General features: G+C 36.0%; 1 protein-coding gene across 4 annotated transcripts in view; it reads right to left on the reverse strand.

The window, feature by feature from the left end:
* The window catches only part of LOC127847095 (chitin synthase chs-2-like), a 60,549-nt gene that overhangs the window by 20,936 nt on the left and 13,646 nt on the right, over window positions 1-25,967 (reverse strand). For all 4 annotated transcript variants that reach the window (XM_052378701.1, XM_052378703.1, XM_052378700.1 and 1 more), the window contains 12 exons: window positions 25,555-25,685; window positions 23,569-23,710; window positions 22,826-23,046; window positions 20,036-20,349; window positions 17,401-17,512; window positions 12,756-12,922; window positions 12,199-12,298; window positions 11,762-11,931; window positions 10,971-11,053; window positions 10,590-10,677; window positions 10,198-10,351; window positions 6,630-6,831 (listed from right to left, as the gene is read on the reverse strand). In XM_052378701.1, the coding sequence (XP_052234661.1) occupies window positions 6,630-6,831; window positions 10,198-10,351; window positions 10,590-10,677; window positions 10,971-11,053; window positions 11,762-11,931; window positions 12,199-12,298; window positions 12,756-12,922; window positions 17,401-17,512; window positions 20,036-20,349; window positions 22,826-23,046; window positions 23,569-23,710; window positions 25,555-25,685 (1,884 nt within the window). The remainder of the gene's footprint in view (window positions 1-6,629; window positions 6,832-10,197; window positions 10,352-10,589; window positions 10,678-10,970; window positions 11,054-11,761; window positions 11,932-12,198; window positions 12,299-12,755; window positions 12,923-17,400; window positions 17,513-20,035; window positions 20,350-22,825; window positions 23,047-23,568; window positions 23,711-25,554; window positions 25,686-25,967) is intronic.

Below are 25,967 nucleotides of genomic sequence, written 5' to 3' on the forward strand. Positions count from 1 at the left end.
GAATTCCCAGTTAATTTAAAAACACAATCTAGATAATAAATTCAATCAATAATTTGTATTGGTTCATTTTAATAGAACCATCGCTCGCCCTAACGTAGTGCACTACGTTCTCTGAAAACCGTTATTCTAGTTTTCGAGTTACTGACTTCTAAACCGCACATATTGCAGAAAGATTCTTCAAGATTAAACGTTGCTTAATAATACAAAAATATAAAAATGGGGGTTAAAAAATGATTGATATAAACAGCTTTGTCGGTGGTTTCAAAGCTGCTTAGATTAAACGATTTATACATCAATCTGAATTCGAAATGACTTAATTTTACAGTACCTTTCTATCTTCTTTTTTCACAAATATTGCAGCAGAAGTAAATTTGAATGAATCATTTATAACACAATGTTCAGGGCTTTTGTGCAACAAAGGTTAGCAAATTACAAAAGTCACACATGGAAAATAAATATACGACTATAAAGGAAACAATTTTCTAGTATTGGAAAATAACAAAATGTGTACGTGTTAAATTCCAGTTATTTTATGAAATACTACAGTCTTCATAAAAGTGTGTCAGTAGATTGTAAAGCTGAACTCAGACTTTATCAACCGCCTAAATATAGTCCAGTCGATTTGTGCAGATTATCACAAGAATTATTCAAGTTGTGATAAAAGCATGAAAATGTGCAGAATACTAGCTAAGAGCATACTGAACAATTTTAGATATGGACCCACTCTAAAAAAATGCATAAAGAAGTATGGCGGCCATTTTTAAATGGCGGCCGTCAAATTTTCAAAAACTACATATACAAATTCATCAACATTTTATTAGTGTATCAACTGACCTAAAATCTTGTATTTACCATGCAAATGACCTTATTAATGTTATCAAACAACCAAATTAAAAATAAATATGATAAGATTAAAATGCGGCCATCTTGAAATATGAAATTCTAGCCAAATTTGTCAAAATCAATGAAAATATTATATTAAACTGTCTTGAACATTTTTACGATTCATTTGAAACATACACTGCAAACATAATAACAAAAGCAAGTGATTGGTATAATTTGAATAGTTTTTTAAACAAATTCGGTTAATTACTAGGTCACTATCCGTGGACAACAGAGATCACATGTGCATGATCAAATAAACATTTATTGTCAAACCCATAGTACAAGTTAATGTATTGATTCCATATCACATTGCCCTTCACATTTACATAAAGCTGTGCTGCTCAAAGCTGATTTAACACATTTGCAACGTCCTCGTCAGCCATTTTCACTTTTGCATCCACATCTGATGAGTTCAGCACAAGTCTCGGAAGCTTGCTGTAAGGTTGTCCAGAAAGGTTCCCACTTTCCATCTTTGTCGCGCTTCCAACCCCAGGAGCTAGGTGGTTGGGGCTCTTGTTGTTTGTTAAGTGACTTTCCCCACCAAAATCCTGCCTGGTAAGCCTCTATCATGATGTGTAATACGACAGAGCTTGGTGGGATAATATCGATTGCACGCCCTTTTCGAGTAAACAAATCTTTTCTTGCCTCATCTACGGTTATGCACCCACTGCTCCTGTCATACAACAACACAACAAAACGTTTAATGTTTGAAGAACATTCATTGATTCTATCGATATCTGGCTTATCGCTCAAGGTTTCGAAATCTTTAGTTACTTCATCAAAGACAGACCATGTTTCCCATGCAGTCTTCTTTCCAAGATTAGAAAAGGATGACACTTGGTCACAGCCGCTAAGGGCATGGAAGAAAAGAAGTGCAATGGACTTGGAAGGTCCCAAATGGCAGCGATTTCATGAACTGGTTTGTATCTTAGATTTTTACCGACTCCAAATGCTATCCGCAAGGTAAGTATGTTCAATTTATGCACACTGGATATTGCAATGATAACAACATCAGTATCTACGGTTCTGATCATTATTTGACGCATACCAGTTTGTACTGCATCTTTAACGTGTAACATAATGCGCGTGTCTGCCTCTTCATGGTTACACGGTGATATTGACTTGTATCCTTGCTTGGGCAATTGCATACAACTTCCATTTTGAGTGTCGAGACCACTATCTTGTCATCGGTTGCTTGCAATGTAGATACCTGTTCTGCTAGATAGGTAAATAACTCCGTCTTATTGTCATCAATGCGAAGAAAGGATCTCCAGTTTCCTGAAATGAATCTGCCTGAACACGTCTTCTTATTCCTTTTCCACGCTTGCCACGAGTTGAAGCTTTCAAACTGTCTACGCGCTATTCATCCCATACAACATCAACTTGGCTACACGTCTTCAATTGGTTGTCAATATAAGGTAGAAAAACGTTTTTGGCATAATCATCGAACGTCTTGCAGAATCTTGGTTTCAGCATATTGACAATTACAGCTCCGTCTAAGATCAAAGCTTTTATCTCGGGACATTCAGTTTGTTATATGATGATCTTTACTAGAGGCACTAACAAATTTGACTTTGAACCGAGTCTCAACTTAATTGTGAAAGAGAAGGTGAATACACTTGGTTCTCATGACGGAAGAATTCGTCAAGATTACCGTCACGAACCTGACAAGAGACATACAACTGAGAAAATAACGAACAATTTTGTTTCGGCGGTTTATCCTTTGCGACAACTTGGGATTCCTCACGACTGAATAGCCGTAATTTGTTTTGTGTAATGGGATCAAAAAGAGGTTTAGTTCGATTGTCCAATCTGTCCCGTATATATTCCTGGTATTGATTCTACCCAATCTGTTCAATATTTCGTATTGTATTTGCAACCGTTGGATCAGCAATGTCACGCGTGCCTAGGACTAAAAGATCCTCACTTTCTCCCAAGAATGAATTACCCATTTCCTCAAGAGTATTTGTCATCGCTTGGACTTGTTTAACAAATTAATTATGTTTACTTTCTTCTTGCTCATGGTGTTTTATGTCCGGCCCTTTAGTTTGTTCTTGCTTGATACGTTCTTGTGAAATCTCAAACTCATTGACCACACGAGCCATTTCTGGACCACATACCATCCATCGAAGTTGAGATGCATTCTAAGTAAGCCCGATAACTCCACCTTCTCCCTTCACTAATGTGTTGTTTTGCTCATGAGCATGTTCGATAGCTATTGCAGAAAATGCGTGGTGAGTTTTTTGTACAACAAAATGACCCTTCTTGTATTCTGTCGCTATACATGGCGCTACGCTGTCCAATGCTATCATATCTCTCACATGAATAGAAAGCCAACGAGCATTATTTGGATGGTCCAAAGCGAAGAACCAGAGAAATAACATGGTTAAAGATTGTTTATACAGCTCATTTCTTTCTGGTAGAGACCTGACAAAGATAAGAATTATCAGTTCAAACTTCAATGTAAGTGACCAGAATTTGAACAGTAGACTTTACATTTCTCTTCTTTCTTTCCATTTTTCAAAACTGAGACTATTGACCCCTATATCATCGACACTGTCTAAGAATTGATTATATTCTTTATGCATCAAAATATGTAATAAGCAAGCAGTTATCTGGTGCGCATGTCGGGTTCTAGTTACATGTGATGACTTAAAGAATGAGTCTTCTGTACCGGCAGATACAATATTAGATTAACTTAACGCATTCACCCAGCCACTATCCTGTAGCCAATCCCCAATCGTTCTCAAAGCAACAATCTCTATGTGAAGACCACCAAACATCACTACAATAAGATTCTCTCCATATCTCTCAGGCCAAATCCATTGAATGTTTTTGGCAAAGGGCATAAAGTGGCTGATCACATGCCATAACAGGTATGTGTCATGGATTAAGAAAATTGACACTCTTTGATAATGGTCATTGAGAGCCGAATCATTGCAGCAGACTTTGCCTCTTCCTGAAACAAGGGTAATACGGAACTTATGTCCAAAGGAATGGCCTTAACCAAATGACTCTGATATAAATTTGCATGAAAGGCAGACCATGTCATTGTATCCTTGTCTCTATCATCATCTTCTTCTCCTGTTTGTATATCTGTGCGAAACGGCTATTAAGCAAATATGTGAAATTATATGCGCTAGTGTTATTTTTATACTACATGCTTTTATATAAATTATAAGCTCTACTCATAAGATATATCTTTACTCTTAGTCTTGTGCATCAATGAAATGGTCTGAATGGATCATCAATGATCCTTCCAAAAGTGGTACAGCCGCTGGCTCCTTCGGGAGAATGACAGGTGGTACTATTGAGTATCTTTCTGGTAATGGTTTTATATTGTGTCTTTTCAGGTTTTCATTGATAAAGATTCCTTCACTGTCAGTACCTAGGTTATCAACTTCTGGGTGTTGAAATAGAGAAATCGCTATTCCATGCAATGATCCTTTAACTCTTGTTGAGCTTGGATTGTGGTCAATATTATTAACTGCTCCGGTTGTAAAAATATTGCCACGAAGTTTTGCTGGAAACACACAATCATCATTTTGAAATATGTCACAAATAGAATTTCCCACAGCTGTCGATATATTCATATATATCATTTGATATGCTGAGACCTAAACTGTTTATCAACAAGATCCTTTTTTCTTGTTTCTGCGTGGATAACCATTCATAAGTATATTGGCAATGGAGGCTCTCTATCTGAAGAATGGTAAATTGCATCTGAATCTTTTAGACGACATATTGCGCAGTTGAACTGTAATAGCTTAGAAATGGTTAATATTGATTGCGATTCGACAACATTACTAGCATGAGTCTCAATGCTGAGTCCTCCTAAGATCATTCTTACTAATGAAAGTAAAGTTTGTGCAACTGATTCTTGTTGGCAGCGTTAATTGAATGTTCCTGTTTATCGGTACTTAGTATTTAGCATATCTCTTCTCACTATCATTGCAACTTTTGCTAAGATTATACCTTCATCATCGTAATTTTAAGATGTTGCTCGCTTCAAAACCTCGCCAACATCTTCTTTAAAGACTCAAAGAGGTTGCGAAAACAATTGCTAAGCGCGTCGTGTGAATTACTGCAGAACATTTTAGTCTGGCATCCATAATAGATATGTGCATGTATTCAATTGAAAAGTAATTGACATAGATAGCGTTTGTAATTTAATGAAAAAAAGATAACCTACTATTAATAAAAAATTATTTTAAAAATGCATTTTTTTGGCAATTTCGAAAAAAGTAATTTTCAAAATGGCCGCTTTTTTAGATGGCCGTCGCATTTTTGCCAATTGAAGAAGTTTATTCATTGGGGGATATTATAAGAGATTTGTATACCAGATTTAATTGAAATAGATGAAATAATATAATTTTGATGATTTTTTGAAGATTTTTTATGAACAAATTATGGCCGCCATTTTAAAATGGCTGCCAAGGTCCGCCATTTTGATTTTTCAAGATGGGTCCATATCCAAAATGAATTGTTATAACCTTAACTCCATTTCTGCAACGTTTCATGCTTTTATCATTTTGACTTATATGAACTATCATCAATAACAGGGTCAACTAAATCTTCAAATTATTGTACCAAACAAAAACTCGTTCTGACGAATCAAATCCATTACAAAAAGAGAATTATTTTTTACAAAGTGTCTCAATTAATTATTCAACCGTTAAGATTGACACATGAAGCCAAGCTAACTACTTTCCAAAATAAATATTTGATGCAAATTTTTCAAAACAATATATATACTCACGGCTGCGTGGTTTAAGTTAACACATTTCAATATATGTGATTTTTGTAGCATCTCATTAGATTCGAATGTGCATTTGTTTTGGGAATGGCCTATAAATCAACAGTTTTGGAGCGATGTAGAAGTGCATACTAAACAAACTTCGAATTTGCTGTGAGTTTCGAATTTTGATTATGAACAAATACGCTACGGAGACGTTTAAGTTGGCAATTCATAAATGTCACAGATGTTTAATTGTATCATATTGTTGCCAAATTTTTACAAATAAGTATCAAAACAACACATCCAATATTAATAATTTAAATACATATTTTCAGAATAGGTTATTGCTTTCAATAAAGATCAAATAGAAAACGTTGGTGAAAGTTGGAACAGTTGTTTGGCATAAATCGTTAAAACCGTAGTTTGACCATGCATTTTTATGCCGTGATCTTTTTGTCGAACCGTATATAATTATATGTATTTCTACTGTTTGGTGTGCGATTTTGATTTTTTAGATTGTTTTTACTGAATGCGTGTTATTATGTTTTTTTTTATTAAAACAAAAAAAAACATCAACAAATACTTCATTAAAAATAGAATCACTTACCTGAAATTACATATACATTATTCGAACGTTACTCATAACTTCACCGGGACATACGTAAACAATTAACGTCATAACATGAATACAAACCGGAATGTGTGCAGACATTAAGCGGTAATTAAGTTGAACATGACATAAATTTATACAAACCCGTGCCGGAACTTCCGCGAATACTCGTTAGTTACGCGAACAATCAGCGGACTCCACTACCAATCACCGGAAAGTAAATAATTTATCATCGAAAGTGACGCGAACAATAGCCGGACGCTATGCAAACAATCAGCAGACACGACGCAAACACTAACCGGAAGTTAATCACCGTAAGGAATGCTAACAAGCTTTACATGCTACACAAAAACAAACAAAATCTTACGGGCAATTTGCATTTACAAGGATACTCACCGGAACCGATCGGGTGTATTCTGCCACACGCGGCGCCGACGTTCGTGTTCCGCCGCATTCGGTCTAAGAGCAGCTGCAGCGCTGACGGCTGAAAGTCGACGTCGCCGTCGAGTGCGAGGATAAACGTGTTGTCGGCCATGCGCTCCTTCCCCTCACCAATCGAGAGCCGTTTATAGGCCAGGAAGTAGTACATGTACATCACCTGAAGTATGAAAGTAGCACATGTACATCTCCTGAAGTATGGAAGAAGTATATGTACACCATCTGAATAAAAATACATAGCATTTATATAGCGCAAAAATTATTTACATATTCTATTGCGTTTCACAATTACATATTCGGCATTAGACCAAAACTTGTTAACAATATACATTCATGTTCAAGAACGTTAAAACAATCAGAATTTACTATTTTAGTTAGTAAAATTGCAGACTTCATATTAATCCTACAAGTACACTCATTGTCAAATTGTCCAAAGAGATGTGTTTCCAGCCTTGATATAAAACTGGCTTCAGATTGACAAGCCTTAAGATACTCAGGTAGATTGTTCCACCATTTGGGACCGACAACTGCAAGTGATCTGTCAGCTAATTTTGTTCGTCGTCTCGGGATGTAAAATTGTGTGTCATTTTGTGACCTTAATTTATGTTGTCCTCGAGCAGGTACAAACAATTCGTGTATGTAAACTGGAGCTGTACCATTGATTACCCGAAATACAATAACTTAAAGATTAAACATCAATCTGGCCTCTACTGGGAGCCCGTGTAACTTTTTTAGGAGCTCAGTGATAGGTTCTTCAAAAGAAGCGTACGAGACTACTCTTGCGGCATGATGTTGAACTCGCTGTAGCTTCGTTACTTCCGTAAAAGACCATTGCAAAAGTCAATATGCGAATGAACTAATCCATGTACTAACGATGCCGTATGCTCTGTTTTAAGATGTTTTTGTATAGCTTTGATATTTCGTAGTTGTGCATGTGCGATCTGACACTTCTTCTCGATGTGTTTGTCAAAGTTGAGTGTGTTGGTCATGATTACACCAAGATCTCTGACATGATTGACACATTTTACTTCGAAACCACCGACAACCACGCTTGAAGTACTCAATTTCGCCAACTGTTGCCTGATTCAATATAAAAACATTTCAGTTTTTGACTGATTCATTTTTAGTTCGAAGGTTGACATCCACTTAATGACGTCGTCCAGGCAACTATTAAGTTGCTGAAAAACAGTTGACTCATTTTCGGAAATACCTGTTTGAATTTTGAATGCTAGCTTATTGTAATCCGCATATCCATAAAGATCAGCCGGGTATTTTCGAACCACTCTGTTGAGAGCCGATATATACAAAGTAAATATAACTGGCCCGGTACAAGAACCCTGAAGAACACCGAACAGTAATTGCTCAGTTTCAGATGTTGACTGTTGGACTAACACTTTCATTGTTCTGTTGGTGAGATAGGAGTTTATCCATTTTAAGGGAATGCCATGAATACCGAACTCGTCGAATAAGTATTGGGATATCAATGATGTCCAACGCTGCACTCAAGTCAAGCATGACCACGATGGTGACTATACCTTCATCAATATTTTCTAGAAGTTCATTATACATTTTAAGCTTTGCCGTTTCGACTCAGTGATCTCTTCTTTGGGCACTTTGGTACGGTGGAAAGATATTATAAGCCTCAATATGATCTTTTATTTGGTTTAATGCAGCTTTTCTAGAATTTTTTAAAGAAATGCATAATTTTAAACCGGACGATAGTTCGGTAATTCCAAAGGGAGACCTTTCTTCTTCAACAATTGTTTTATCACAGCGCTTTTCTGTGTGTCAGTGAAATAAACGAGATAGCAACGATATATTTACTATTTCACTATTTCTTTTTAAGTGTCTATTCTGAAAGATGTACTTTCAGTCTCACAGTTGGAATTGCATCAAGTTCACATGTTGTAGGTTTGGATGCATCTAGAAGTTTAAGAATATCTCTTTGGGAAAGTGGTTTAAAACCAGTAAGTGGATTTCTGATCACAGGTGGACTTAAGCAAAACAAATTACTGTTGCATGTCGTTTCAATTGGCAAATTGTCCAGTGCATTTCTTATTTTCATTATATTATCTGAAAAGTATCGCATGAAGTAATAAGCTAAAGATACTGCACTTGTATGTATTGGAGTGGGTTTTTCCTTCGATCAACCCATAAAAGCTGATGTTTTATATTAGCTTATAACGTTCTTGTATTCCTTTCTGCGTCCCAAATTTTGCCTTTGTAGTATATATCATTGACTATGAAAAGTTCTGCATTATATAAGCCTTTTTAGACTTTTCTAGAAAGGTCAGGGGTCGTATTCCAGAAACATAATAAATCATTTCTCAAATATTTTTACTTAAGTTCAAAATTACAATGTGTTGTATGCTTTTACTGTACAAATTTTGCATGTTTTTTTTGTATTCCTAAAATAACATTTACATAATGATGTTATTTTGATGTAATATTTGATGCATAACTATTGCAGTATGAAACGAATCACTTAAGAAAAATTCCCAATTTAAGGATAAAAATAAAATTTAACTTAAGATGCTTCTGGAATACGAACCCAGATTTGTTACGCATAAAGATTATTCCTATTGATCGTTTATACTGCTTAAGCTGTTTAAGATACACAGAACTCCACGGTACACTTTGTCTTCATATAACGGTTCTTTCTTTCAGAGGTGCATGCTTCTGAACAATTTCTGTAATTTGTTTGGTGAATTCACACTCAAGGTCATTAACATCAGATGAGCTTTCAACGATTGTGTTTGATTCTTGAAAATCTGCTTGTAAGATGTCTCTTGATACAGATTTCCAATTGCGTGATCTAATTTCTTTTCTGGTAAGAGGAGGACGTATGAAAGTATGGACGAAGTATATGTACATCACTGAAATGTCGAAGTAGAACATGTACATCACCTAAAGTATGGAACAGGAAAATATAAGATGTGTGCATATGTCGAAGACGGGAAGATAAAAAGGAGACATACGAACTTGCTAAGAAATACGTCTATATAAAAATGGTTGACGTATTAGAACTTAGAGAAGAATATCCCTGTTTTCTGATTACGTTCCGGCATTGGTAGAAACGAAATGCATTTACGTTGTGTATCCGTCGATGATGTACCTACCTATTTCAAACTATTTCTGCAGCTAAGAATCCATGGTCCCACATTTTCTGTCAACGAATCGTGTGTTTGTCATTGAGTCGAATTACTGTCATGCAACTTACCTGAACCCACGTCTTTCGGTTACCGATCTTGTGCCAGTCTTCAATTTGATGCGCAAAAGAATTTCTGCAGTACAACATTCATGATTCAGTTCTTACCATGAACAGTTCTTACAGTTTTTGTTCGGATGCACACAGAGTAACGGCGGTGCAATCTGGCTTAATCTCTTCCGTTGATTCATCTTCTGTTTTTCCAAGAGGTGCAGGGAAAAAAATACTGCAGTTTAACATATTAGATTCCTTCAGTTCATTTGACTCCTGTGCTGTTCGTGCTTGTTTTTAACAAAGAATGACTTCAGTGTTACCTACCTGACTCCATCTTTTCCGGTGACGTATTGTTTCGCTGTCCTTCAAATGCGCGATCAGCTTGTTACGCCCGGGCAGTCGCCACACCAACCGACCCCCATAAGGCGTAACGATCTTTTTTGGAGGCCGGATCTTTATATAATCAGTGTGGAAGGAACTAAAACACGTGTGTATATCTTTTTAATTGCTATTATTATGGTGTAGTAGAAGATGACGGCGATTTAAAATAGTTGCTTATATTGGTGGGCGTTGCTGTAGTAACAATGAGTGTCTTATGAATCAAGAAGTATTTTGGGTGGTTTCAGGTTTACTTTTGCACTCGAGCGATACAAGCAGCTAAACATCAGAGTTATTAAACATGTGTTTAACATTTGACACATCTTCGTAAATCTCACCTGATTGCATCATCGATCGTCTTCATCAGTTGTTTTACGTAAACATTAGCGCGTGACTTTTTAAACGCGTCATCAAAGAATATGTGGGCTGAAAGCAAGTGAACAGCTCATAAAGTGTAACATTCACTTAAACTGTCTTCAAGCACAGTGACTTGGAGGATTTTACCGTACTTCACGGGAATATTTTCGTCCGGACAGGAAGTACATCCGAACAATAAATAAATACTAACGTCTTTTTTTTAAAGAGAGTACTTACGGTCCCTAGAAGAAACACCCACAATATTATCGAAACATTTTATAACAAATATATTAAAGACATAGTACAAACTTGAACTAAATACCTTTTTATAACTAAACAATTCAATAATGAGAAAACCCTACCCTCAAATTCGTAATAGTCTGGATCGCTGGCACCAGAGAAGTCCTCTTGAAAGCGCACCCTAGAGCACTGATCTTTGTCCAGTCTTAATAGAAATGAAAGAATTTATTTTTCAAGACCTAAGATAAATACAAATGCGATGTAATTTAAAAAGGTAAAGGGAATATCGTTTTACCAATTTCTTACGTACACATATTTTTAAACAATTGTGTGCTAACTTTCTACTTCATCCTTATTTTTAAAACAGTGAAGCATGTCTGACCAATGAAATAACGAAATTTAAGAATTTGTTTCAAATGGAAACTTCTGGTACAGACCTACATATTTTTAAACCGAAACATTTAATCAGATGGCTCAGTGATAGAGCAAATTTTAGGCCACGAATGCTTTATGTATGGTGAAATACGTAGTTTTCTATATTTAAGGATATTGAATTCAATAGAAACTACCAGTACCGATTTACATTTTAGATGAGATGACTCAGTGATGGACCGATTTTTAGGCCACAATGGCATTATGTATTGGTTATATACCTAGTTTTTTAGTTTGATGGGGGAACAGGCCATTCTGGCTCAGTGCTCCACCTCAAACCGACCCAGGCAGTCCAACCAGTCACATTAACATATAAATATTTCACTCGCGGCAAAAAGGTCAATTCTGTTCCAAAACACGTTTCAATCCGATGACAAATTAAGCTTAATCGATGAAATAGAGTCGACATGATCCCAAAGGTCGCGAGAAAATATTCAAACAGATCACCGAAACAGCGACTATGTAAACACCTACAGATTACCTTAACAGCGACTTGATAATCTGTGTCATCTCGTTCTCGGTCTCATGCCACATGGTGGCGCAAACGTATATGAAAGGTGTGTCGTCTTTTCGCAGAGGGCTATGGGAGCCCTGCTCTCCGGGTTGTGACATCTCGATGTTGTCCGATGTCGGCACCTTGCTCTCCTTCATCTGCGAAATTTATTTAGCAAAACTCTAAAATTGCGTTGTTAAGTTGAATAGATCATGTTTTGTCTCAAGATATATCAAGTATGTATTACAAGATATTGCTTTATTACGGAAGTTCGAAGCACTTTTTTGTGTCCATACTTGTCTTGTCAGTTTACTTGTGATATAAACGTCATAAGAAGACATATATGTTATTTAAACGATTCTTCCGCACTTAAAATGAAAAATGAATACATGAATATGCTACTTTAACGACTTTATTTTCATCACCTTGACATCGATTGCCTTAGTGTCACCCTTTTCTTTCTGTCTGTTCAGGAGCAACGACTGTTCTAGCAGAACGCCGCAGTACATCGGCTGTACGAATATTCTTGAAAAAAAGTTCCATACCATTTACCAAGTTTTGGTAAATCTGTGTTAAGTTACCATGTTTAATTTGTAATACTGCTAACAAAATCACGTCTTTCATATTACAGTTATATGTAACATATATGCTTGATAATTATTGTTATGCCATCAACTATTGTCAATATATAACATGCACTAAATCAAATTATATAATATGACAACAAATCGACGTTGAAACAAATTAATAACACAGGGTATATAATAGAAAACACTCAAACAATATTTTTAATTTAATTTGGGTCTTACAGTTGCTCTTCGCCTAAAAATAATACTCGGGTTTTTCAAACATGAAATACTATGTGATTCATATCCATTCGGACTAAAATCGTCTACAGAACAAAACTGTCAGTACACATTTATCATGATAATTCAACCAAGCATAAAAGACTGATAAAACTTAGGACATATCTTGTTATTACTGATGTTTTCGTTGCATGCGCTGCTTTGTATGCCGCCAAATGTACGAAGTCACCATGACAATTGTCGTATATCCCATGATGCTCGCCACAATCAGTGACCAATCGAAGGCATGTCCATCCATCCATCTTGGAAAAAGGAGGTAACACCCGGAGGTCATTGATAGCTCCTGATAAAGGTATGTTTAATTACTTTCCTAATTATTGATTCTCGAATAATAATATTACTGAATAAGTTTTATATAACTAATGTTATCGGGGAATACGCACACTCTACTGCTAGTCTCCAGGGTGAATGTGACTCGTTAGCTACTCGAGTTTATCCCATCTCCACCGCGACATTGACGGTATAACACCCCATGGAATAAACTAGCCTGTATCCCACCTTGTTGAATATACCTGTCGTGTGCACAGACTACTTTTTATTCTACCACTGAATAATTTTTCATAAGTCGAGCAAACTTTAGCTTAAAAATTATACGACCTTCAACATTTAGATCTAGTCAAGGGGCATAATTTTTCGCCATCCGATTAATGAATCAGCTGATTGACTGCGTCATAAAATGACGACATACCTATTTTCCAATAATATGTGATGTCATCTTTTGGTGTACACGAAACTAGTAGATATGCGATGTCTGGGAATAAAACATTGAAGACGCGCATTTTTTCGTGTTAATGTATCCTGGATGTTATTATGAAAAAGTGCATATTCTATAGACTACTTACCTCGGATGAAACCGGTGAGACGAAGGATTTAGATGTACATGTAGATCTAGCTTATTAGTGTTATTGATTTTCAGAATGTGCGTGCCTATTTGGATGTGAAATTGTGTGTATCAAATATACTGATGGGTGTGTATTTTTGTTCAGTAGTCTATTGCAATTGTTTTGCTTTTGGATGTGAGTAAACATAAGGGTATTTTCTTTGATGAATAAACTTTCTTTGTCTTTGTTATTCTATCAACGAAAGTCTATTCAGTAAGAATAACCCGTTTGCAACAAGCGTTTCAAAGCTTGGGTCACAAACAACAGGATGTGAAGGCTAGATCTAGACGCCATCAAAATCTGCAGCGTCCATGAAAAAATTAGTTGAGTATAGTTTTTTTATAATTTATGTTAAGAACGACTCTGTGTGTAAAGCGACATGTACACGTATGTTGACATCGACATGATTTTGGCAGGAGCAACCGCCGCCATATTTGATTTTGATCATTTTCTTTCGAAAATAAAATGAATTATATAAAAGTAAAATCTTCTTTTCGCGCATGCGGCATAAAATTGAATCGAGGCATATGGTGATATTTTTTTCTCGTTTTACAGTTTTTGTGTGAATTGGTTTTAGACTATTTTGCGTACCAGAACAAATACATTTGTCACTATTCAAGTATGCATCCGCTAATCAGCATTGTGATACCAATAAATAATGCAAATACAGCCCAAGGCTTGTGTTAACAGCATCGTACCCCCTTTGTTGTTGAACATACACCAGATCCAAATATTTAATCTTTTCACCGTCATGCACACACGCCACTGATATACTTGTCAATATTTTGTACATAAAGAAAACCCAAATATTTCTACCGATTTCTCATCATTATTTGACACAACTTGTAATCTTCAATAGTGACTTCTCCGGTCCTAGGTTGTAATTCAGCCAATCAGAAATAAACACGCATAGAACACTGACCAATGGGATTCATAACAGAGTTTCATGTGGCAAATGTTAGAGGGGAATAGTTCAGTTAGCATTTAGACTTGGAGGCGTACGGATTGAGAAAGATACGAGCATGTAGCTATCAGACTGTATTTGTATAATCGAAATTATTAAGTATGTTAGACATTAAATTTGACTAGAAACTGATACATGGTGTTGTTGAATATTTTATCCTATATTATGGAGAGAAACCTATATAATAGAAAGGGACCGACTTGCCATATGCGTGACACGAGAAAATGGTAGTTAATGCAAATCTCGTCACTGATATACTTGTCAATATTTTGTACATAAAGAAAACCCAAATAATTCTACCGATTTCTCGTCATTATTTGACAAGAATATAGTTCTATAAAGAGATATCCTTATAGTGAAAGGCGGCTGGAAGGGCATGGTTGAACCATACGCCTAATGGTAAGAGACAATTGGTAGTTTTGTTTAGGAAAGACCAATGACAAAGGGTTGAGACTTCTTGAGTTCGCCCAAAGCATCAAACCCACCCTGGCCAACACGGTGCACTCACACAAACTGTTAAAAACAGCACCCTTGCATGCTCGATTTCATACTAGCGCCGCAAATTGTTAAGCCCAGTATCAACTAGCCGAACGCAGAAACGTTTACTGGCGCAGACATCGGCAGTAACAATGACTTATGCCTCACCGACTTCAAGCTGAAGTAAGAGAACAAGCGCAACACCAGAAAACCTCACATTCGATTCAACTCAGAGAAACTTTAAGGTATAGAAATAAGCTGGTTGTTTTAAGTACAGATGGAAGGCACGTTGTTAGCCCTAAAGATCTTAGACAATGACATTGACTCCTTCAAATTAAGGAGATTCTGCTGTCATTGGCCGAATAATTTCTTGGCAGAGAGCGAGATGAAAGAACAAACAATGGATGACCAAGATCATGGACCTTTTTGACAAAAAAAGAGAGCTGAGGCATGAGAAGTACACAACCGAGTAATTTACAACAGAATATCAGAAAGCGAACAAATTGGTGAGGAAGAATATGAAAGATGCAAGGAGGCTTGGAGTGAGGAGACATGTATCAATTTTGTCGAAGAGATGACAACCGGCAGCAGTAAGAACGCCTACAGCATCGTCTAAGCCCCCACGAAGACCAATCAGATCCAGGCCAGTGTTATCGCAGACGCTGTCCTCCTGAACGAGAGTGAAGAAGTCCTGAACAGTTAGACTTAATACTGCAGCGACCATTATAAGAATCCCGCTTCAACCAGACCTATGTCTCCTTCAGAGGCAATGACTGCAGGATTGACGGCACTATGTCAGACGATCTGGTATTATAAGAAACGAACCAAGGAGCGGATCCAGTCTCTGGTCATCCAATTACCGAAAACAGGCATCCCCAACCTATTTAAGATTTATCGAACCATCTGCCCAATCAGTCATCCCAGCAAAGTCATATTGTGCATCATATTCAACCGATTGAAAAGTGAGGCCGCGAAACTTCTGGCAGAGAAGCAATCTAGATTTAGAGATAATGATGGAGCACAGTAGAAAAGATATGCATGTGCAGAGAAAAACTTGCAATACCAACGTGAGATCTCCGACAACTTCACCGACTTAAAGAAAGCTTTCGACCGCGTGTGGTATGTTGGCTTATGGTGGTTAGAAAAGGATTCAACATTGACAAAAAGGTGGCTTAGGGCATCCAAGTACTTAACGCCGAAAGCACTAGCAGCGAAGTATGGATCAATCGACAAAGGGTTACTTATCCATTACATCAGTGGGGAACCGACATGGATGTCTGCTCTCGCCCGCCCTGTAAGCATTTTCCTTTAAAAGAAAATACAGGAGACCCACGAAAACCACAACACCTTTATCTCCTTCGGTAGCAGACCATCTCTAGCTAAAGACATTTACTTCATGAGCGGTCACAAGCAGTGAACTTTAAGACCTCGACAACAGACGCTATGTAAGAGAAGGAGCATATGTGATAAAGGTCAGATTGTAGAAGTCGCGGTCAATATGAACAACACAAACAACACCAGTGCAAACATCACAATGAAAGGCGAGAAGCTAAAAGAAATGACCAGCTTCTTATCATTCGGAGAAACCCCGTCCAATGATAGTACCAGTATCGCAGAGGTACGAATAAGGATTGCCATGGCAACATTATTGACGACCAGACTCTGCAAGTTGTGTAAAGCGGACACAGAAACCAATATACAGGCCTGCTCCGCAACTTCTACATGGAGCACAAGACCAACAAGTACGTGCGGAATCTGACAGTTTAACGACGAAAGCTAGCTTTGTTTTACACAAGTCTCCAGGCACGACTTGCTCTGCACGACTGTGCTTCAGTGCAAGCTAGAGGGAAGTCAGTGTCGAGGCCGTCGAAAGAAAAGCTGGAAAATGAAATAATTGACGTCCCTCCCCATGAATGAGCTACCATCAGTAGGCCACAACTGACCTGACTGGCTGAGAATCTATGTGTTGTCGTCCATTATTCCCCCCCCCCCCAACGGCCAGACCGGTGAAGGGAACGATGCAGAAGATGATGATGAAGGCAATCCAGAATAAGTTACGTTAAACGACACTTAATCATCAGGCGATGTCACATGTACTGCCAGAACATGCCAGTTATTATAGTGATTACCTACAAAACATCTCACATAGTACTGTTAACTACTTTTCGCAACGTAATTAATAAAAAGACCTTATGCGGAACTCAATTTATGCATAGGTACTAATAAGACTTTACTTTAACATGCACCTGTATAACATCAATATTTGGATGTTGGCAGAGAATTATAGGTCACTTTAAATTGTAAGATTATATATAAACGTATGAGTCTCAATAACTTTAATTTGCCTCTTATGTACATGACCGAAAAAACCGTTTTCACAGAATTTCGAATAACAGCTTTTACCGTGGTACACGGACAATCATCATAAGGCTTACTCACGTTTTGCATCAACTCGGTGGTCATGATGGCGACCGTTATAGGGGTGGCCAGCACGATAGGCAGCGAGAAACTCGGGATCTGAGTGCGGATTTTGGTGGCGACGACACAACACCTGCAATTTAAAACAAACTGCTAATTTTTAAGGCACGTTTCTTACTTAGGTGTCGATTTCCACTTACATTTCCAAAAATAGTCTACATGTCGACCAAAACGTAGTTCTGTATTTTGCGTACTTATCCCGTTTGCAACATATCATTTTTAAATAAAAACAATGCCAATAAGCTTGCATCCCGTAAATAAAGTCGACACTTTGACTGGCATTGCATTCCCCTTCTATATAAATTATCGCGATAAATCTAGGTCACACGATCTCTTGCAGAGGAAAAAGTTTGTTCATAGCACTTCATTTTTAAATGTTATTCAGAAATACTAAATTAATTGTAGCATTACGCTAAAAGCAACACGTTTACTCGTATAATTTGCTACAGAATCAACAAAGTGTGTGACTGTCTAGAACTTTATCTATAAAGGCTGATTTTATAGCGTTTATTTTGTCATATTCCTGACGGTTCAAGTTATCTTTTTTCTCAAATATACTGTAATCCTAAAATGCACGATTAATTATTGGAGTTTATTGAAAATAGAGCTGTTAATTGTGCTGTTGAACATGTTATAATCATCGTAATGTTTGTGATATTTTTTCGGTTGAATATAAGTTATTTTAGTAATTATTCAAATGTTATAAATAAAACATTAATTGAAGTTCTCATTTAAAAAAAAATTGACGCTAAAATTACAAATTTGACGGGTTTACATCATATTTAACAATGATGAGACTACGCCCTTATTCAAACCAAACTTAGATTTACAAAATGTTTCATTGATTTAATGATCCCTTTGATTCATTTTAATGTATTCGTTAAGTAAGAAAATACTAGTTCCTTATTCGATTCAAACAAGAAATAAGGAACCAGTCCCTTATGCCTTGTTCAAACTGAATTAGTAATTTGGTTATCATTAAGCAAAACTAATTAAAGATTAACTTCAACTAATATGTTTAATATCAAACCTACATTTACAATGCTTTTTATTAATATCTATTACTTTGCCCATGACAATCGCCTTTTTAAGTAAGAAGTTGTAAAAGAATTCACTTTCTTATTCGATTTGTTTAAGAAATAATGAACAAATTCCTTATTCCTCATTCAAACCAAATCAGATACTGGGTTATTAGTTATGAAACAATGTCGAAATGTACTTCAATAAATTTTATTAAACCCAACCTGGATTTACAATAATTTCCATTGATGAATTGGGCTCTTAGTTTCATTTTGATTTATTTTAAGTAGAAAATGCAAGTTCCTTATTCGATTTGAATAAGGAATAAGGAACTGTTGTTTTTTTATTAGAAGCAAAAAATAAACTAGAGTATAAATATTAACACATATATTAAAATGTACAAGATTGCATTTTTTATATAGCATAAATGTAAAATAAATGTATATAGATTTAAAGCTTGGTTAAATATGAAGTAAGAATTCGAAGTAGAAAATGCTAATATGTTTAAAAAAGAGATCGTATTCAAGCGCGAAGTGCATGAACATGCATCGTTATACAAAAGAGTTAATATATTAAGTTTTGATTTACTTAAGGATTGTACTTATTGTTTTTCTTTAAAAGTATATATGAATTTCTTCAGCTTGAATATGGAATAGGTATTTGTTCCTTATTCCTTAGTCGAATAAGGAATAAGGTACTTAGAAAAAAGAATCGACGTGCTCCTTATTCTTAAATAATGAGTGAAGTATTCGAGTGAAGCGCCCATTTTTGGCATTCATATTTTTAGTATCTGTTAGCATAGGGAAACATTTAATCACGATAGAATAGACGTGCGATCGACGTGCTCTCCATTCTAAAATTATGTTTGACGTATTCGATTGACGCGCCCCTTTTTGGCATTCATGTTTCATTATCTATTAGCATGGGCTAACATTAAATTTCGATAGTATAGACGTGTGTTCAGTTTGTGCTTCATTCTTAAGGGTTACATTCGATTGGCCCTGAAGCCGGTATAAACCGATCCAAGACGGTGATGCAATGCAGATAATTCAGATAAATGTTTATAAGTGACGTTATGTTGTCAACGTACTGGATAAAACAATGGTTGCTCTTCTGATATTTTTTATAGTTTCATTGTTTGCTTTATAAAACTTATTTATTATGTCCCCGTGGCCTTAAATGGTATGGAGCATTGCGTATGCTTGATCCGAGTAGGCAATTTTCATAATTTACAAACGTAAAATGAAAAAAAACACGTCCATTTTGCCGTTGAACACAGGGGAGATCACTGTCACGAAGTCGACAAATATCCCATGTGAAAAAAAAACAATCTGATCAGGAAAGACTACTTTAAGGTTATTTTTGTCCGCGGCCCCTTGAGTGAATAAATTAGCAAAGGCGGAAGGTGGATCGCTGTAATTACACAAGACACTATTTTCAAAGTCAGCCCATGTCAATCAACACAAGAATAATAAGTTGATTGCTGATTTTTAGAGGCAGCACGTAACTCGTATTTGTTAGCATGAACATAATGTAAAACGAAGACAGCAATCAAATACATGCAAAGGCCACTTACTTGTAACAGACAAAGCTTGACAAGATATTCACGATGGCGACGAACAGCGGTAGATAAGGTGAGCATTCTCCGTGCACGAAGTTCTCGACTAACAATGTTTTTCCAAACGTTTCGGATAGCAGCGTCGCGTTGTGTCGGACGTAATAGAGCGTTTCAAGGCAGCTTGTTCCGTCGGCGCAGTCCACGGTGTAAATGACGGTTACTACGGCAATCGTGACGGCGATTTTCCACGTGTACACGATCAAATAGACCCTGGTCTTGCAGTCGCGCAATTGGCGCTTTATTCTTTTAAGGCCGGTGGCATTTCCGTCCCCCTTCAAACAAACTTTTTTCAGTTAAACGTGTTCATTTGGCTCGATAACAAGAAAAACATACGGCCTATTGCTGGGCCAAGTGTGAGGTTGAGCGCTCTATAACTGGTTTAAACCCATTCAATGCTTTGCATTGACCGTTCCAAGGCGGTGACCCCAGCTTTATTCTTATATGTGTTTATGTTGTTTTGTTTTGTGCTGTTTTGTGCTGTTTTGTACTGTTTAGGCAATCGGTCACTTGCCTTAAATAAAGGACCAACTAATTGTTTATAATAAGAATTCAATACTGCTCCAGCAGCTGGAGTTTCACTTCTTTATATTATATGTAAAAATAATTTCTCAAGGCCGTTTCTTGAAAAAAGGCTTATAATAGCATTGGATTTGTAAAGAGTTTTTGAGAAGTATCTGGGCAAAACATTGCACAGACATATTCCTCCTGTAAATTGGATTATTGTTGTTATACAGGAGGTTTTCCTCTAAAACGAAGGCTCACGTAATATATAGACACATAAATACATAAATTAATATATTCGTACGAATGGGTTTGTAAAACAATGCTACAGATCCTACCGACATCCACCTCATAAAAAATACAAAATAAATTTAAGGCACATCCATCGCATTTGTTTTTGATATGCTTATTTTGTTGCTTGTGGCGGATACGTCTTTGGGTAGGGGCCTCTTCTTTTCAATGGCTAAGGAAAGATTTTGGATTAGTCTGTTTATTTGTATTTTTGAGTTTAAGGTTTAGTTTTGAACAGCAGACATTGAAAATCAAGACAGTCTGGTGAAAAAAGTATGGTTTCAAAACACCAAAACCTCAACATAAAAGTTATTACGGTATAAACATACAATGATACAAGTATAAATCACCGCATTGGAGCAAAGCAATGAGAGTTAAAACCAGGAAAAGTGTTTGCCGAACGTTACATTTAACCCATTTTTAATCCCAAACAAAACGCGCATCTTAAACTATAGGGGATCACATATTGGCGCTCGGTTGGTTTACACATTGAACAATAATAAATGTCGCTCTGTAACGTATACGCTATATACATCTATCCTCCAGTGACCTAATATCGGTGGAAAACTTTGTCCAGTGATATTTCTTTACATTAAGAACGAGAATTTTGTGGTTATGTTAAACGCATACAGTACGTGTATTTTGTTTTAATCACAATAATGCGATTGAACATATATACAAATAATACAAATACTAGAAAAAATATGATTTACCGCATTTCTAAATCTGTATGCATCTCAATAATTAAAATTTATCAAAAAACATAAATTGAAAAATTAAACAGATCACTAGTGTAAACACACCACGTTAATTGCCAAGTTCAATCGAGTACGCTCCCTTTGGTGTGTTGCCACCAGAATAAGGTTAGCAATGCAAATAGGTAACGCTTTTGTAGTGTTTACGTCACTAGAATCTCTTGCGTGACTAAAATTTTGCATATAACCAAATTTGACGTGGATTTCACGGTAATTTAATAATAAATCATGTTATATGTATTTGTTTTCTTATGTCGCCGGAATGACGTCACTGGAGTATATATTTGGAATATAATTGTGTTGTTAAAGTAATATTGTGGACAGTTTTCACTGTTGAATTGAATTGAACAGAATTAACAGGTCAAAAGAGTTGCTCATCTTCGTACCAGTTGTTTATAAAAAAAATATATAGTATTTTCGATATTTTACAAGACTGTCCCAGTCCTCTAAGCCGAAATGATACGCGATACAAAATTGTGCCTTTGTGTCGTATGAACGAATCTGCACTAACACTAAATTAAGATTCACATCGCACATCGAATCATTTCTGTCGTCAGTTGTCAAACGAAAGTACGGTTGATATTCAAATGCATTATTTTTGTCTTTCCTGGATATTGTTTTAGTATGTTGATGCTGCATGAACAAATATAAGTGTATATGAAGTGAAAACATCAAAAATAAACAACGGTTGCGATAGACACATATAAACATAGCATATACTGTTAGATGCGCATAATGGCATTTTTCACTGTTGAATTGAGCTGAAAAGAATTAACAGGTCAAAAGAGTTAGTTAAAATGTGGTAACTGACCAAATATCTACAACTCATCTTGCTACCAGTTGTTTATAAAAAATATATATATTAAATTCGATATTTTACAAGAATGCCCCAGTCCTCTAAGCCGAAATGATGCGCAAAACAAAATTGTGTCTTTGTGTCGTATGAACGAATCTGCACTAACACTAAATTAAGATTCACATAATTTCTGTCGTCAGTTGTCAAAACGAAGGTACGCAGGTACGGTTGATATTCAAATGCATTATTTTCTCTTTCCTGGATATTGTTTTAGTATGTTCGTGCTGCATTAGCAAATATAAGTGTATATGAAGTGAAAACATCAAAAATCAACAACGGTTGCGATAGAAACATATAAACATATTATTATTTCACACATTTCATTAAAACCAGCATTAAACTCACATTTGGAACAAAATTCTCCCACCAAGTGATGGAAACACAAATGGGAGCAAATATGAACAAGATGAGGAGGCCGGGGGGGTCCTTCTGCCGCGCTCCCTCCATCCTGTGAACGTTCACAGCCCAGAACGCTGTGGAAAGCACACTGCTTACCATGGCAACAAGTGACACTACTCGCCTAACGATTTTCCATTTGGAATTTTCTGATTTTTTGTGTGAACTGTCTGAAATTTGCAATTTTAGAAAATGTGGAGTTATTTTCATTGTCTTAGAGATTAAATGTTAAAGCTAATAACTAATTCGATATTTCTAATCTGATGACTTTGTAACATACCTTAAACGCTCTTATGATCATAGGAACGGTACTACAAAATATGTTGTATTACATCGATTTGTATAATAACGTAAATGATAAAAGCTAACTTTTTAAATAAACGCGTGATAAGACATCACTTTTAAACGCCCGAATAAAAGTGTGTATCTGCTGGAATTTGGTATATATATCACCTAACTGAATTTTATGTGAGCAGATATATATATATATATATATATATATATATATATATATATATATATATATATATATATATATATGATATTATATACCATATTAACCATGTGTTCTATAACTGTTCAAAATATTATAGAAAGCCTTTTACGGAAAAGTATATCATATATGTGAAAGTAATAATCTTTCACACTTGCATCGATGTTAATAAATTCTGGAGACACACACACACACTTACCTGGATATACGAGGTTCAGTATGGCGGGAATAAGAGCCGCACTCATGCAGAAAGCGGAACCGGAAACAGGGTCTAGATTTGGCAATAGGACAAACAGAAAGATACTCAGTCCGACTGAGTGCGTAGTCTCCGTCACGAGCATCTAAAGGAAGCGGCATAAATTTTGATTGTTATTCACGGCTTTCATAAATAGTAACTACACAAAGTGTAATCATTAAATACTTAAAATAAAAATTACCTAAATCACTTGATTATACAGGTATTGAATTCGCATACTTTACATCGTTGATTATAAAAAAAGTATTTAATAACATGTTCATAAAGACAAGTCCAAGTCATGGTAACCATGTAATTGTATTGTACTTTGTTCATGCATTAAAAAAACACAAACAGCAGATAAACATACTTAGAGACTCGAATATAGATCGCCGAAATCGGATCTAGTTGAAAAGGGATATGTTTGGTAATCTGGCGTTTAGTTAGGACTGGTCGGCATTTTCATGAGTCAAGTTGACATAATGTTGGATCAAGTTTTCTTTAAATTAAGGCCAGTTTTATTCTGTTGAGTCAATTTGGCAGTATGTTTAGTTACTATAACACCTCGTTGAGTCATATTGGAAAAATGTCGAGTTCAGTTTACAAATGATTGAGTCTTTTTTGGCATAAAAATGAGTCAATATTACACCTAGTTTAGTCACGTTTGCCAATTGTTGTAACAAAAAGCAATTTGGCGGAGTCATAATGCTAGGTTAAATATACATTGAGTAAAGTAAGCATTATGTTTTGCCAAGAGTATGTATGATATGTTTTGTGGTATTTACTTAAAGCCACGTTAGTGTATTGAAATGTTGCGTTCCAGAAATAAAAATAAGCAGTATACTTCACTGTTGAATGGCCTAGTCTTTATGATCTGTTCGTGAAAAAAGCAGGATAGTAGGAAAGCCAGTGACACTAGTGTACATTATTTAGGGTTATAACAAACTACAATACGTTGTGAAGAACTTGATTCAACATTATGTCAATTTCACTCTACATAATGTCTATCTGAATCAACCTAACGTCAACTATACCAGATAGTATGTCAGCTAGACTCAACCTTTTGACTATTTTTCGCACCATGTGCTACTTGGACTTAAGCTTGTATTAATTAAACTCAACCAAATTTTAACTCTACCCACTAATATGACACATTCAGTCAACGAACTTGCTTTTTGACCGAAACAAAATGCCATCTTGACTCCACCTTGTGCCAAATATATTCTCAAACTAAAATCAACTTGACTCAGCACAATGCCAATTTGACTCAACCTAATGCAATCTTTACTACACTCAATTTTCACCAAAATACCCAATATTTTGTCAACTTGGCCAAAAAAATGGCTCAACAAATGCCATCTTGACTTTACATAATTCTTTTTTTCACCAACATTTATGCACATTAGGATCAAACATTCAACCAATGTGACTCAACCAAATGTAGTATTGACTCAACCGTAAGCCAACGTTACACGTTGAAATACATTTGCTGTCAAAACCCAATTAGTATGTTTTTTAAAATGTCAGTGCTTTGTTTCCGTGATATAGGAAGGAATGTAGCAATTAGTAAGTTCCTTTTATGTATTCCCTCTGATATATTAACACTTTTGAGGGCACGTTAACGGACAGCATTGTAAAAAGTTGGATGAGTTATCCCATAAGTTAAATAACATGTAAAAGACGTATTATAGCTTTAAACTAAACGGCCATATTAAGTAAAGCAATTGCCCAATTCATTACGAAGATCACGGTATAAAAATCTTTGCTTTAACAAATAGACATCGCAATATGACGTTAATATACATCCTCAGCTAAGAATGAAGCCCTAGCGTACCAAGCTAAATGTGGACAACGACTTACGTATTAGCACGGAGCTTGACTTACACAAAATTCGTTATCTTGCGAACCGCGAGCTCAATAGAGCTAAAAAGCGTATAAAAGTTTGTTTACCAAAACCAAAGGCTCGATTTGTATCGGCTTTATTTTCTTAAAGATGAGTCGCCGCAGACACGAGATGATAATGTAGACATAGGGAGTCAGGACAATCAAAACCAGGGACCAGATATACCTTGTTGCAGTGTCTGAAATAAAAACGATTGGGATTGTACATATTACACTTATCTATGCCTCTAACTGACAACTGTCTTAATACATTCAGAGGTATTGGAAAATGACCATTAAATTGTTCAAATTTGATGGCCACAAAGTTGAATTTAAACATGTAGCAAAGATAATCTGGGATATTTGGACCGGGACTGAATACAATCTACCAACTGAAATCTACCCGCCGAAAATTTATATTATTTCATATGTATAAGCACTATCTTAATCTGATCAAATAACACAGTTTGAAGCCCTCTGTA

This window comes from Dreissena polymorpha, chromosome 10, assembly GCF_020536995.1.
Source record: "Dreissena polymorpha isolate Duluth1 chromosome 10, UMN_Dpol_1.0, whole genome shotgun sequence".
NCBI lineage: Eukaryota > Metazoa > Mollusca > Bivalvia > Myida > Dreissenidae > Dreissena > Dreissena polymorpha.